A 16,031-nucleotide genomic window follows, 5' to 3' on the forward strand; every position below is an offset into this window, starting at 1 on the left:
GAATGGCCGACTCCTGCTCCTATCTTCTATGTTTCTTCATGTGACACTGAATTTGTCGTTAAATCGACCTGGTCGATGAGCTTAATGTGTGTGGGGTGGGGGAAGAGAGAGAGAGAAGGAGACAGACCATACCTTGGGGCCAAATATGTAACAACATGTCACAACCTGAGGACTGTTTAAAATTAAGACTGTTTAAAATTAATATTGAACGTACCAAATGAAGTAGAAAGACTGTTTAAAATTAATATTGTTTAAAAGTAATATTGTATGTACCCAACAAATGTCAAATCGATTGACACCTACAGAATGTTGGAAAACTGTACCTTTTTGCTGTGTAAGCTTTGGCAATATGGTTCTCTGTAAACTTTCATGCCAATAAAGCATTTGAATTGAATTGAATTGAGAGGAAAATAAACTTCCTTGCCATCTCCTGACAACATGTCCTAAAGTTACATTAAGGGTGACCATTGTGGCTGAGGGCGGGAAAGACTACATCTCCCAGAATCCAACAGCGCCACTTCCGGCCAGACCCTGGTGCCCGGCTTCCGGTCCCCAGACGCATGCGTACTGCGCGGCCGGCGGGGGAGCGACAGGACAAGATGGCGGACGAGGTCACTCGCCGCGCCCTGAGCGGCATCCCGCTGCTGCGGGCCCAGGCCGGCCCGCGGGACGGCGAGCGCTGGCGGCAGCGGCTGAAGGAGGAGTACCAAGCGCTGATCCAGGTAAAGGCTGGCGCGCCCCTCCAGTTTGACCGTCAGCTCGGGTTCGGGGCTCCGGACAGGGGCCGGCTGGCCGCCTCGGTGTAGCATGCGAAAACCTTCCCCCCCTGCAACTTCCGGCCGGCCGGCCGCCCCAGGCTGTGGGCAGGCGCTGGTGTCGCACTCATGTGTGTCCGGGTGGTCACTTCCGGCCAGCTCACTCTGTCCCTGGGAGGAATACACAGGATTACTTAGGATAGGATATAGGGCACAGAAACAGACCATTCGGCCCAACCAGTCCATGCTGGCTTTTATGCTCCACACGAGCCTCCTACCGTCTTTCCTCATCTAAATCTATCGGCATAACCCTCTATTCCCTTGCACCTCATATGCTTGTCCAGCCTCCCCTTAAATGCATCCATACTATTGACTCAACCACTCCCTGTGGTAGCGAGTTCCACATTCTCACCACTCTCTGGGTAAAGAAGTTTCTCCTGAATTCCCTGTTGGATTTCTTGGTGACTATCTTATATTGACGGCCTCTAGTTATGCTCTTCCCCAGAAGTGGAAACATTCTCTCTGTATCCACTCTATCAAAACCTTTCATCATTTTAAAGACCTCTAGTAGGTCACCCCTCAGCCTTCTGTTTTCAAGAGAAAAGAGACCCAGCCTGTTCATCTTTTCCTGATGTGTATACCCTCGCATTTCTGGTATCATCCTTGTAAATCTTCTCTGCAACCTCTCCAGTGCCTCTATATCCTTTTTATAATATGGCGACCAGAACTGTCCGCAGTACTCCAAGTGTGGTCTAACCAAGGTTCGATACAGGTTTAGCATAACTTCCCGACTTTTCAATTCTATCCCTCTAGAAATAAACCCTAGTTCTTGGTTTGCTTTTTTATGGCCTTGTTAACCTGCGTCACTACTTTTAGTGATTTGTGTATTTGTACTCCGAGATCCCTTTGTTCCTCTACCCCACCTAGACTCACACCCTCCAAGTGATAAGTGACCTCCCTATTCTTTCTACCAAAATGTAACACCTCACATTTATCTGTGTTGAAATCCATTTGCCAATTATTTGCCCATTCTGTAAGTTTATTAATGTCCTCCTGTAACTTGTTGCAGTCCTCCTCAGTATTGACTATCTCCCCAATTTGGTGTCATCCGCAAATTTAGAAATTGTGTTTTTGATTCCAAAGTCTAAATTGTTAATGTAAATTGTGAACAGCAGTGGTCCCAGCACTGATCCTTGTGGAACACCACTACCCACCTTCTGCCACTGTGCATTTAACCCTTTACCCCGACTCTCTGCTTTCTGTCCTGAAGCCAGCCAGCAATCCATTCTGCTACTTGTCCCCTGACTCCGCATTCTCTGACCTTGTTCATCAGTCTATTATGGGGTACCTTATCGAAGGCCTTTTGAAAATCTAGATAAATTACATCTACTGCATTACCCTTGTCTACTCTCTCTGTTACCTCTTCAAAAAATTCAGTGAGGTTGGTCAAGCAAGACTTTCCCTTTTGAAATCCATGCTGACTATTTCTTATTATATTTCCTTATATTTTTGGTTCAACTTGTATTTATATAGCGCCTTTAACGTAGTAAACCGTCCCAAGGCGCTCCACAGGAGTATTATAAGAAAAAATTTGACACCGAGCCACAGGAGAAATTAGGAACTTGTGAACAAAAGCTTGGTCAAAGAGATAGGTGGTAATTACATAAGAAATAGGAGCAGGAGTCGGCCATTCGGCCCCTCGAGCCTGCTCTGCCATTCAATCAGATCATGGCTGATCTTCTACCTAATCTCCACTTCCCTGCACTATACCCATATCCTTTGATTCCCTTAATATTCAGAAATCTATCGATCTCCGCCTTGAATATACTCAACGACTGAGCCTCCACAGCCCTCTGGGGTAGAGAATTCCAAAGATTTACCGCCCTCTGAGTGAAGAAATTCCTCCTCATCTCAGTCCAAAATGGCCGACCCCTTATCCTGAGACTGTGACCCCTGGTTCTAGACTCTCCAGCCAGGAGGGGGGAAACAGCCTCTCAGCATCTACCCTGTCAATCCCTGTAATAATTGTGTATGTTTCAATGAGATCACCTCTCATCCTTCTAAACTCTAGAGAATATAGGCCTAGTCTACTCAATCTCTCCTCATAGGACAATCCCCCCATCCCAGGAACCAGTCTGGTGAACCTTCGTTGCACTCCCTCTATGGCAAGTATATCCTTCCTTAGGTAAGGAGACCAAAACTGTCCACAATACTCCAGGTGTGGTCTCACCAACCTGTGGAATTCTCTGCCACAGAGGGCGGTGGAGGCCAGTTCATTAAAAGAGTTGGATATATTTCTTGAGGCTAAAGGGAGAAGGCAGGGACAGGGTACTGAATTTGGATGATCAGCCATGATCTCATTGAATGGCGGAGCAGGCTCGAGGGGCCGAATGGCCTACTCCTGCTCCTATCTTCTATGTTTCTATATAATTGCAGTAAGACGTCTTTACTCTTATACTCAAATCCTCTTGTAATAAAGGCCAACATACCATTTGCTTTCCTAATCGCTTGCTGTACCTGCCTGTTAACTTTCAGTGATTCCCTCTGAACACCAACATTTCCCAATCTCTCACCATTTAAAAAATACTCTGCTTTTCTATTTTTCCTACCAAAGTGGATAACTTCACATTTCTCCACATTATATTCCATTTGCCATGTTCTTGGCCACTCACAGCCTGTCTATATCCCCTTGAAGCCTCTTTGCATCCTCCTCACAACTTACATTCCCACCCAGCTTTGTATCATCAGCAAACTTGGATATATTACATTTGGTCCCCTCATCCAAATCATTGATGTAGATTGTGAATAGCTGAGGCCCAAGCACTGATCCTTGCGGTACCCCACTAGTCACCGCCTGCCAACCCGAAAATAACCCGTTTATTCCTACTCCCTGTGTTCTGTCCGTTAACCAATCCTCAATCCATGCTAGTATATTACCCCCAATCCCGTGACCCTAATTTTGTTTAATAACCTCATGTGGCACCTTATCGAATGCCTTCTGAAAATCCAAATACACCACATCCACTGGTTCCCCCTGATCTATTCTGCTAGTTACAACCTCAAAAAAACTTTTAACAGATTTATCAAACACGATTTCCCTTTCATAAATCCGTGTTGACTTTGCCAAATCCTATTATTATTTTCTAAATGCCCTGTTACCACGCCCTTAGTAATAGATTCTAGTATTTTCCCTACTACTGATGTCAGGCTAACTGGGCTGCAGTTCCCCGTTTTCTCTCTCCCTCCTTTCTTAAATAGTGGGGTTACATTTGCACCTTCCAATCCACGGGAACCGTTCCAGAATCTGTGGAATTTTGGAAAATGACAACCAATGCATCCACTATCTCTGTAGCCAACTCTTTCAAAACCCTAGGATGTAGGCCATCAGGTCCAAGGAGATTTATTGGCATTCAGTCCCATTAATTTCTCCAGTACTATTTTTTTTACAAATACTAATTTCTTTCATTTCCTCATTCTTGCTTGGGCCTTGGTTCTCCACTATTTCCGGGAAGTTTTTTGCGTCTTACATACGAACATACGAATTAGGAGCAGGAGTCGGCCACTCGACCCCTCGCGCCTGCTCCGCCATTCAATAAGATCATGGTTGATCCGATTGCTCCACATTCCCGCCTACCCCGATAACCTTTCACCCCCTTTGCTCCTCAAGACTCTCTCTACCTCTGTCTTAAAAATATTCAAAGACTCTGCTTCCACTGCCCTCTGAGGAAGAGAGTCCCAAAGACTCACCACCCTCTGAGAGAATGAATTTCTCCTCATCTCTGTCTTAAATGGGCGACCCCTTATTTTTAAACAGTGACCCCTAGTTCTAGATTCTCCCACAAGAGGAAACATCCTCTCCACATCCACCCTGTCCAGACCCCTCAGGATCTTGTGTGTTTCAATCAAGTCACCTCTTACTCTTCTAAACTCCAGCGGATACAAGCCTAGCCTGTCCAACCTTTCCTCACAAGACACCCCGCCCATTCCAGGTATTAGTCTAGTAAACCTTCTCTGAACTGCTTCCAACGCATTTATATCTTTTCTTAAATAAGGAGACCAATACTGTACACAGTACTCCAGATGTGGTCTCACCAATGCCCTGTATAACTGAAGCATAACCTCCCTACTTTTGTATTCAATTCCCCCTCGCAATAAACCATAACATTCTATTAGCTTTCCTAATTACTCACTGTACCTGCATAGTAACCTTTTGTGATTCATGCACTGGGACACCCAGATCCCTCTGCATCTCAGAGCTCTGCAATCTCTCACCATTAAGATAATGGCCCTGAAATTAGGATCGGGAGCTTGCCGCGCGTGTAAGCCCCCGATCTGCACTCACCCTGCGCGCTGACATCTGAAGCCCGGGCCTGCTTGCATTTCCTGTCACAGGCCCGGTTCAGATGTCGGCGCGATGTGCTTACCTGATCCAGCGGCGTAGTTAGTGCGATGTGCCAGCTGGGATCAGGTGAGCACTGTGCAGCCAATCAGGGGAGGGGAAACTCATTCATGAGTTTGATAGTAAAGACGGTCAAACTCATGAAAAGTACGGGCGCCCAAAAGACTAGTTTAACTTTAATTAAAATTTAAAAAAAATCCCAATAATTAAATAAACTATAAATAACTTTAAAAAACTATTTAAAACAATTAATAAAATTTTTGAAAAATTTTTTTTTTTACGGTTTCAGGTCTAAAAATAAACTTACCTTACTGTACGGTCCTTAAAAACAATGAAGCTGTGGAAAAAATGTAATAATTTTAAATAATAGACCACTTACTTTCAAGAATCCACTCCTTACGCCTCCTTTTTCCATTTCTAAAAAGTCCAGGGCCTTGCACACGCGCAAACCTGTCAAAACGAAGGAAGTTCAACGCGTGCGCGCCGAGTCCTGCGCGCACGCGTTGGACCTCTTAACCCCTTAGTTCGATGGAGAGGAAATGCCGGTTTCCCGCGCATGCGCTGTGCATGCTGGAATCCGGCAATTCCTCCGGGCCCACGCCTGAGTACACCGTCCGTACTCGCGCGTTGGGACCGGAATTACTGGCCCAATATGTTTCTTTTTTATTCTTCCTGCCAAAATGGACAACTTCACATTTTCCCACATTATACTCCATTTGCCAGATCTTTGCCCACTCAACTTAACCTCACGGTCTTCCGTGAAGGAGCGTCTTAAAGGAGCAGAGAGAGGCGGAGAGGTTTAGGGAGGGAATTCCAGAGCTCCGGGCCCAGGCAGTTAAAGGCACGGCCGCCAATGGTGGAGCGATTATAATCAGGGATGCTCAAGAGGGCAGATTTAGAGGAGCGCAGAGATCTCGGAGGGTTGTGAAAAGAAAAAAGAAAGCCTTGCATTTCTCCAGCGCCTTTCACGACCATCGAACTTCCCAAAGCGCTTTACAGCCAATGAAGTACTTTTTGAAGTGTAGTCACTGTTGTAATGTAGGAAATGCGGCAGCCAATTTACGCACAGCAAGCTCCCCCCACAAACAGCAACGTGAAAATGATCAGATCCTCTGTTTTTTAGTGATGTTGGTTGAGGGATAAATATTGGCCCCAGGACACCGGGGTGAACTCCCCCCTGCTCTTCTTCCAATAGTAGCCGTGGGATCTTTTACATCCGCCTGAGAGGGCAGACGGAGCCTCGGGTTTAACGTCTCATCGAAAGAACGGCACCTCCGACAGTGCAGCGCTCCCTCAGTACCGCCCCTCCGACAGTGCGGCGCTCCCTCAGTACCGCCCCTCCGACAGTGCGGCGCTCCCTCAGTACCGCCCCTCCGACAGTGCGGCGCTCCTCAGTACCGCCCCTCCGACAGTGCGGCGCTCCCTCAGTACTGCCCCTCCGACAGTGCGGCGCTCCCTCAGTACCGCCCCTCCGACAGTGCGGGCGCTCCCTCAGTACCGCCCCTCCGATAGTGCAGCACTCCCTCAGTACTGCCCCTCCGACAGTGGGGCCCTCCCTCAGTACCGCCCCTCCGACAGTGCGGTGCTCCCTCAGTGCCGCCCCTCCGACAGTGGGGCCCTCCCTCAGTACCGCCCCCTCCGACAGTGCTGCCTCTCCCTCAGGACTGCCCTCCGACAGTGCGGCGCTCCCTCAGGACTGCCCCTCCGACAGTGCGGCGCTCCCTCAGTACTGCCCCTCCGACAGTGTGGCGCTCCCTCAGTACCGCCCCTCCGACAGTGCGGTGCTCCCTCAGTACTGCCCCTCCGTCAGTGCGGCGCTCCCTCAGTACTGCCCCTCCGACAGTGTGGCGCTCCCTCAGTACCGCCCCTCCGACAGTGCGGTGCTCCTCAGTACTGCCCCTCCGTCAGTGCGGACGCTCCCCTCAGTACTGCCCCTCCGACAGTGTGGCACTCCCTCAGTACCGCCCCTCCGACAGTGCGACGCTCCTCAGTACTGCCCCTCCGACAGTGCGACGCTCCCTCAGTAACAGCCCCTCCGACAGTGCGGCGCTCCTTCAGTACTGCCCCTCCGACAGTGCGGCGCTCCCTCAGTACTGCCCCTCCGACAGTGCGACGCTCCCATCAGTACTGCCCCTCCGACAGTGCGACGCTCCCTCAGTACAGCCCCTCCGACAGTGCGGCGCTCCTTCAGTAACTGCCCCTTCCGACAGTGCGGCGCTCCCTCAGTACCGCCCCTCCGACAGTGCGGCGCTCCCTCAGTACTGCCCCTCCGTCAGTGCGGTGTTCCCTCAGTACTGCCCCTCTGTCAGTGCGGTGTTCCCTCAGTACTGCCCCTCCCGTCAGTGCGGTGTTCCCTCAGTACTGCCCCTCCGTCAGTGCGAGCGCTCCCTCAGTACTGCCCCTCCGACAGTGCGTCGCTCCCTCAGTACTGCCCCTCCGACAGTGCGGCGCTCCCTCAGTACTGCCCCTCCGACAGTGCGGCGCTCCCTCAGTACTGCCCCTCCGTCAGTGCGGTGTTCCCTCAGTACTGCCCCTCCGTCAGCGCGGTGTTCCCTCAGTACTGCACTGGAGTGTCAACCTATGTTTTTGTGCTCAAGTCTCTGGAGTGGGAGTTGATGAACCCACAACCTTGTGACTTAGAGGTGAGGGTGCTGCCCATCGTGCCACTGGCTGGCACTCTTGTGGGGCTGGAGGAGGTTACAGAGATAGGGAGGGGCGAGGAGGCCACAGAGGGATTTGAAAATAGGGATGAAAATTGTGAAATCGAGGCGTTGCTTAACCGGGAGCCAATGTAGGTCAGCAAGCACAGGGGGTGATGGGCGAACAGGACTTGGTGTGAGTTAGGACACGGGGCAGCCGAGCTTTGGATGACCTGAAGTTTACGTAGGGTGGAATGTGGGAGGCCAGCCAGGAGTGTGTTGGAATAGTCAAGTCTAGAGGTAACAAAGGCATGGGTGAGGGTTTCAGCAGCGGATGAGCTGAGGCGGGGCGGAGACGGGCGATGTTACGGAGGTGGAAATAGGCGGTCGTAGTGATGGCGCGGATATGTGGTCGGAAGCTCATTTCAGGGTCAAATGTGACACCAAGGTTGCGAACAGTGTGGTTCAGCCTCGGACAGATGTTAGGGAGAGGGATGGAGTCAGTGACTGGGGAACGGAGTTTGTGGCGGGGATCGAAGACAGGGCCTCTTCACCCTGGTGTCACACTCGCACGTGTCCCGGTGGTCACTTCCGGTTTTGGAAATATTCTCCCCCACCCCCCCCCCCCCCCCCCGTATATCTCTCCTGATTCAAGATCACAGCTTCCATCCTCCTTCGTGCTCAGTTTGCAGACCACAGACCGAAACCAGTAAAGGAGGGAGGGAGGGGGGCCCAATACAATTAGCCACCTCACCCCTGGATTAGGGATAAAATAGAAACATAGAAGATAGGAGCAGGAGTCGGCCATTCGGCCCTTCGAGCCTGCTCCACCATTTAATGAGATCATGGCTGATCATCCAAATTCAGTACCCTGTCCCTGCTTTCTCCCCATATCCCTTGATCCCTTTAGCCTTAAGAAATATATCCAACTCCTTCTTGAATATATTTACTGAATTGGCCTCCACTGCCTTCTGTGGTAGAGAATTCCACAGGTTCACCACTCTCTGGGTGAAGAAATTCCTCCTCATCTCAGTCCTAAATGGCTTACCCCTTATCCTTAGACTGTGACCCCTGGTTCTGGACTCCCCGACCATCGGGAACATCCTTCCTGCATCTAGTCTGTCTAGTCCTGTTAGAATTTTGTAAGTTTCAATGAGATTCCCCTCTCATTCTTCTAAACTCCAGCGAGTATAAGCCCAATCGACCCAATCTCTCTCAATATGTCATTCCTGCCATCCCAGGTATCAGTCTGGTGAATCTTCGCTGCACTCCCTCCATGGCAAGAACATCCTTCCTCAGATAAGGCGACCAAAACTGCACACAATACTCAAGGTGTGGTCTCACCAAGGCCCTGTACAACTGCAGCACGACATCCTTGTTCCTGTACTCGAACCCTCTCGCTACGAAGGCCAACATACCATTTGCCTTCTTAACCGCCTGCTGCACCTGCATGCTTACCTTCAGTGACTGGTGCACAAGGACGCCCAGGTCTCGGTGCACTTCCCCTTCTCCCAATCTATTGCCATTCAGATAATAATCTGCCTTCCTGTTTTTGACACCAAAGTGGATAACCTCGCATTTATCCACATTATACTGCATCTGCCATGCTTCTGCCCAATCACCCAACCTGTCCAAATCATACTGGAGTTTCTCGGCATCCTCCTCACAGAACACACGCCCACGCAGCTTTGTGTCGTCTGCAAACTTGGAGATATTGCATCTAGCTCCCTCGTCTAGATCATTAATATATATCGTGAATAGCTGGGGTCCAAGGACCGATCCTTGCGGTACCCCACTAGTCACTGCCTGCCACTCGGAAAAAGACCCGTTTATTCCAACTCTTTGCTTTCTGTCTGCCAACCAGTTCTCTATCCAAGTCAGTACCTTGCCCCCAATCCCACGTGCCTTAACTTTACACCCTAATCTCTTATGCGGGACGTTATCGAAAGCCTTTTGAAAGTCCAAATACACCACGTCCACTGGTTCTCCCTTATCTATTTTACCAGTTACATCCTCAAAAAATTCCAGTAGATTAGTCAAGCACGATTTACCACGATGTGGATATTCGGCCACGTGTTCCTGCACCTAATCCGTGCGCAGTGTGACGATATCAGGTGAGGACAGTTTCGCCCTCTGCTCTGCCTACCCCCGCCCCCCCCCCCCCCCCCCCCCCCCCAAAGATTACGTTTGCTCTCAGAGGGATCTGGGTTTCCTTGTACACGGATCACTGAAAGTTAACATGCAGGTACAGCAAGCAATTAGGAAAGCAAATGGTATGTTGGCCTTTATTACAAGAGGATTTGAGTATAAGAGTAAAGACGTCTTACTGCAATTATATGGGGCCCTGGTGAGACCACACCTGGAGTATTGTGTACAGTTTTGGTCTTCTTGCCTAAGGAAGGATATACTTGCCATAGAGGGAGTGTAACGAAGGTTCACCAGACTGGTTCCTGGGATGGGGGGATTGCCCTGGGATGGGGGGATTGCCCTATGAGGAGAGATTGGGTAGACTAGGCCTATATTCTCTGGAATAACAACAATGCTGGAAAAACTCAGCAGGCCAGGCAATATCCGTGGAGAGAAATTAGAGTCGACGTTTCGGGTGAACCCTTTTTCAAAACAGGAAAGGAACTGAAATAGATCGAAGGCAGGGCTGCGATCGAACAAAAGAAGTAACAGAGACATTAAGAGGTATTCAAAACCAGACGAGATGGTAATAGGACAAGTGGAGACAAAAGACGGCTGAGATTAGGTGTGAAGTGTACTGGCAGGATGAGAGACAGCTGCCATGTGGGAGAGAGAAAAATACAAGGAAGGGGGGGAGGGAAAACCCAAAACAAAGGGGTGGAAAAAAAATATAAGTAAAAATGTAATAGGGGCCGAGGTTATGATCTGCAATTGTTGAACTCGATATTGAGACCGGAAGGCTGCAAAGTACCTAATCGGAAGATGAGGTGCTGTTCCTCGAGTTTACGTTGAGCTTCCGTGGAACAATGCAAGAGGCCGCGAACGGTGAGGTCTGAGTGGGAATGGAGCGGTGAATTAAAATGACATCAGCCCCAAAACCTAACTAAAACTTCAAACAAATTTTTTTTTAAATCAAATTTTTAAAATAACTATATAAATTACATAAAATAACTATTCTCTGGAGTTTAGAAGAATGAGAGGGGATCTCATTGAAACATAATGGCCCAGAAATTCGGGTCGGGGGGGCTCCCCGCGGGTGCAAGCCCCCGACCTGCACTTGCCTACCGCGCCGGCCGTCGAGCTGTGAGCCCGCGTGGTATTCCGATCCTGGGCCTCCTCCAGCTGCCGGCGCGCAGTGCTTGCGTATCCCAGGGGCGCAGTTAGTTCGAAGCGTCCCCTGGGATCACGTGGGCCATGGAGAGCCAATGGTAGCAGGACGAGCTGTCAAACCTATAAATACTATAAGCCCCAAAACATCACTAAAATCAAATTTTTAAAATAACTATAAATTCCATAAAATAACTATTTTAAACAATAATTTAAATTTTTGAAAAAATTAATTACAGTTTTTAACAGGGCTAAAAATAAACTTCCCTTTAAAGTATTTAAAAATAATAAACCTGTGGAAAAATTTTTTAATTTTACTTAATTCACCACTTACCTTGTTAAAAGCAGGCCTTGCGCCTGCTTTTTAAAAGTGTAACTCCTGGAGACTTACCCTCCCGGAGAACCCTGCAAAAAAACGGAAGTTCGCTGCGCAGGCGCTGCCTCTCTGGCGCACGTGTTCGACCTGTGAACCCCTTCCTTCAAGGGAACGGAAGTTCCGGTTTCCCGCGCACGCACGAATCCGGCACTTTCGTTGGGTCTACGCGTGAGTACCCAGCGCGTACTCACCCGTGGGGACCCGAATTTCTGGCCCAATACATTCTTAAGGGGCTTGACAGGGTTAATGCTGAGAAAGTGTTCCCCCCTGGCTGGGGAGTCGAGAACCAGGGGCCACAGTCTCAGGATAAAGGGTCGGCCATTTAGGACCAAGATGGGGAGGAATTTCTTCACTCAGAGGGCGGTGAATCTTTGGAATTCTCTGCCCCAGAGGGCTGTGGAGGCTCAGTCGTTGAGTATATTCAAGGCGGAGATCGATAGGTTTTTGAATATTAAGGGAATCAGGGACATGGAGGTCGGGTGGGAAAGTGAAGTTGAGGTCGAAGATCAGCCACGGTCTTATTGAATGGCGGAGCAGGCTCGAGGGGCCGAATGGCCGACTCCTGATTCTGATGTTATGCACTTGGCGCTCACTGCCTGGTTGCACATAGAATCTCGCAGCACAGAAGGAGGCCATTCGACCCATCGTGCCTGTGCCGGCTCTTTGAACGAGCTCTCCCATTAGTCCCACTCCCCCCTGCTCTTTCCCCACAGCCCGGCACATTTTCCCCCTTCAAGTATTTCTCCAATTCCCCCTTTTGAAAGTTACTATTGAATCTGCTCCCACCGCCCTTTCAGGCAGCGCGTTCCAGATCACAACAACTCGCTGCGTAAAAAACATTCTCCTCATCTCCCCTCTGGTTCTTTTACCGATTATCTTCAATCTGTGTCCTCTGGTTACCGACCCTCCTCCCACTGGATAAAGTTTCTCCTTATTTAGTCTTAACAAAATCATTCATGATTTTGAACACCTCTATTAAATCTCCCCTTAACCTTCTCTGCTCCACGGAGAACAACCCCAGCTTCTCCAGTATCTCCACATCACTGAAGGCCCTCATCCCTGGTACCATTCTGGTCAATCTCCCCTTAACCTTCTCTGCTCTAAGGAGAACAATCCCAGCTTCTCCAGTCTCTCCACATCACTGAAGTCCCTCATCCCTGGTACCATTCTGGTCAATCTCCTCTGCACCCTCTCTAAGGCCTTGACATCCTTCCTAAAGTGCGGTGCCCAGAATTGGACACAATACTCCAGCTGGAGGCTAACCAGTGATTTATAAAGGGTTAGCATAGTTTAACATGTGAATAAAGATTCAGAGTCTGCCCTTCAGGAGAGTGGTGAACAAACAAAAGCTGAAAAAGTGACCTGTTTTACTGTTCGATGCTTCTCCTTTACATTTTAAAAAAAACTTTCGTTCTCTTTTCGCTCCAGTACGTGGAAAATAACAAGCAGGCCGACAACGACTGGTTCAGACTAGAGTCCAACAAAGACGGGACACGGTGAGTCAATGAAAATGTCAGGCCCGACTTCTCCGAGAGCTTGTCCGTCTGTGCGATGGGTTTGCGTCCGGTGCTCAACGTGACACACTTCCGACGGCCCAAAGGTTTAGGCTGGTGCTTCTGCCCATTCAGAAATCTGGCCCCCCTCGCCCACTCTCTGCCTCCCCCCTTGAACCACTGCAGTCCTTGTGGTGAGCTCCCATGGTGGTGTTGGTTAGGGTGTTCCAGGGTATTGACCCAACGACCATGAGGAACCGGCGATATATGTCCAGGTCACGGTGATCTCTGACTTGGAGGAGCTGGGCTTCCCATGACTGCACAGTGTTCAGTGCCATTCACAACTCCTCAGATAATGAAGCAGTCCATGCCCGCATGCAACAAGACCTGGACGACGTTCAGGCTTGGGCTGATAAGTGGCAGGTAACATTTGCGCCACACAAGTGCCAGGCAATGACTATCTCCAACAAGCGAGAGTCTAACCACCGCCTCTTGACATTCAACGGCATTACCATCGCCGAATCCCCCATCAACATCCTGGGGGTCACCATTGACCAGAAACTTAACTGGACCAGCCGCATAAATACTGTGGCAACAAGAGCAGGTCAGAGGCTGGGTATTCTGCGGCGAGTGTCTCACCTCCTGACTCCCCAAAGCCTTTCCACCATCTACAAGGCACAAGTCAGGAGTGTGATGGAATACTCTCCACTTGCCTGGATGAGTGCAGCTCCGACAACACTCAAGAAACTCGACACCATCCAGGACAAAGCAGCCCGCTTGATCAGCACCCCATCCACCACCTTAAACATTCACTCCCTCCACCACCGGCGCACCGCGGCTGCAGTGTGGACCATCTACAAGATGCACTGCGGCAACTCGCCAAGGCTTCTTCGGCAGCACCTCCCAAACCCGCCACCTCTTCCACCTAGAAGGGCAAGGGCAGCAGGCGCATGGGAACACCACCACCTCCAAGTTCCCCTCCAAGTCACACACCACCCTGACTTGGAAATATATCGCCGATCCTTCATCGTCGCTGGGTCAAAATCCTGGAACTCCCTCCCTAACAGCACTGTGGGAGCACCTTCACCACACGGACTGCAGCGGTTCAAGAAGGTGGCTCACCACCACCTTCTCAAGGGCGATTCGGGATGGGCAATAAATGCTGGCCTTGCCAGTGTTAAATCCGTGAATCTTGATGTATGGTGTCCTTCAATAAATCGACAGAGACTGCAGAGGAACAATCAACAGGTGTTTACTGGATGAGGGTTACTCTAAAAACTAACAGTACAAATCCCTACTCAGGGTTTATATACAGGTGTGGTCACTGCCGGTACTACAGTATACAGGAGCTGTAAAAAGTAGTTCTCCCCTTAAAGGTACGTACACTACAGCCAGCGATGCCCACATCACATAAATAAATTAAAAAGAAAATTCCTGCTCTTGTCCTTGGAGAGCTGGAGCTCACGGGGGCGCGAGGTGTTGCCAGTAATCTCGGCAAGTTGCTGCAGTGCATCCTGCAGATTGTACGCGCTGCGACCACAGCGCGCCGGTGGCGGAGGGGTTGGACATTGAATCCAGTGGCAGGAGCACCGATGAAGTGAACTGCTCTGTCCTGGATGGTGTTGAGCTTATTTAGCATTGCTGTGACTGCTCACATCCCAGTGCTCATTGGGGGAGGGAGGGGGGAGCTGATGAAGTTGCGGTTGATTTGATCAGATGTGGCGGAATTTTCACCGTCTCTCTCTTTTTCCCAGGTGGTTTGGAAAATGTTGGTACATACACGAGCTTTTGAAATATGAATTTGATGTCGAGTTTGACGTGAGTAATGGTTTTCATTCCACCGCACAGTTGAGCCTGATGTTGTCCACATCCGACATAAGCACAGATACACCAACGCATACCGACACTATATATACGCACACATCTTCTTCTTAGGCAGTCCCTCCGAACCGAGGACGACTTGCTTCCACATTAAAAATGAGTTCGCAGGTGACTGATTTAGATTAGCAATGGAGGGAGCAAGGAACGGCCTAGAGTGGAACTTCTAAACTGGAATAGGGCTAACTTCAATGGGATGCGAAAGGATCCAGCCAGGGTAAAATGGAGCCAAAGGCTGACAGGAAAATCTGTAACGGAACAATGGATGATCTTTAAGGAGGAGATGCTCCAAGTACAGGCTAGGTACATTCCAACAAGAGGGAAGGGTAAGGGAACCAAAGCAAGGGCTCCTTGGATGATGAGGGAGATAGAGAAGATGATGAAACAAAATAAGAGGGTGTATGATGCATGTCAGGTGAATTCTTCAAGGGAGAACCAGACCAAATACAATAAGTTGAGAGGGGATGTGAAGATAAAAATAAGATTGGCAAAGAGAGAATATGAGAGTAGAATGGTGGTTAACATAAAAGGGAACCCAAAAATCTTCTACCGGCATGTAAACAGTTCCTCTTAGGCAGTCCCTGGTCCGATGCGGGACCTACAGTCTCTGTCACAGGTGGGGCAGACGGTGGTTGAAGGGGTGGGTGGGTGGGGTGCTTGGGTTGACGTGCGCTCCTTGCGCTGCCTGCGCTTGGCTTCCGCTTGCTCCCGGCGAAGAGACTCGAGGTGTTCGGCACCATCCCGGATGCTTCTCCTCCACTTTGTGCTCTGGTCTTGGGCCAGGGATTCCCAGGTGTCGGTGGGAATGCTGCACTTTTTCAAGGAGGCTTTGAGGGTGTCCTTGAAGCGTTTCCTCTGCCCACCTGGGGCTCTCTTGCCGTGTCGGAGCTCCAAGTAGAGCGCTTGTTTTGGGAGTCTCGTATCGGGCATGCGGACAATGTGACCCGTCCATCGGAGCTGATCGAGCGTGGTCAGAGCTTCGATGCTGGGGAGGTTAGCCTGAGCAAGAACACTGACTTTGGTGCGCCTATCCTGCCTACATATACGCACACATACACTTATATACGCGCACAGATACACCACAGAAACATAGAAGATAGGAGCAGGAGTCGGCCATTCGGCCCCTCGAGCCTGTTCCACCATTTAATGAGATCATGGCTGATCATCCAAATTCTCTGCCCTGTTCCTGCCTTCTCC

General features: G+C 49.8%; 1 protein-coding gene across 1 annotated transcript; it reads left to right on the top strand.

Moving 5' to 3' along the window:
* Positions 1 to 526: 526 nt before the first annotated feature.
* Positions 527 to 14,906, top strand: ufc1 (ubiquitin-fold modifier conjugating enzyme 1). The gene is made up of 3 exons (XM_085979072.1): positions 527 to 722; positions 12,892 to 12,959; positions 14,711 to 14,906. The coding sequence occupies exons 1-3, from the start codon at positions 561 to 563 to the stop codon at positions 14,889 to 14,891; spliced, it is 411 nt and encodes a 136-aa protein (XP_085835198.1). The 5' UTR covers positions 527 to 560; the 3' UTR covers positions 14,892 to 14,906.
* The last annotated feature ends 1,125 nt before the right edge of the window (positions 14,907 to 16,031 follow it).

This window comes from Somniosus microcephalus, unplaced genomic scaffold, assembly GCF_052327205.1.
Source record: "Somniosus microcephalus isolate GS21.2 unplaced genomic scaffold, FLI_Smic_1.0 unresolved_chr7, whole genome shotgun sequence".
Taxonomy (NCBI): Eukaryota; Metazoa; Chordata; class Chondrichthyes; order Squaliformes; family Somniosidae; genus Somniosus; species Somniosus microcephalus.

Excerpts from the sequence above, each read along its gene's own strand:
- ufc1 (XM_085979072.1), top strand. The coding sequence starts at position 561 with ATGCGTACTGCGCGGCCGGCGGGGGAGCGACAGGACAAGATGGCGGAC. Across the intron at positions 723-12,891 it reads AGTACCAAGCGCTGATCCAG|TACGTGGAAAATAACAAGCA; the intron begins GTAAAGGCTGGC and ends TTTTCGCTCCAG. Across the intron at positions 12,960-14,710 it reads TCCAACAAAGACGGGACACG|GTGGTTTGGAAAATGTTGGT; the intron begins GTGAGTCAATGA and ends TCTTTTTCCCAG.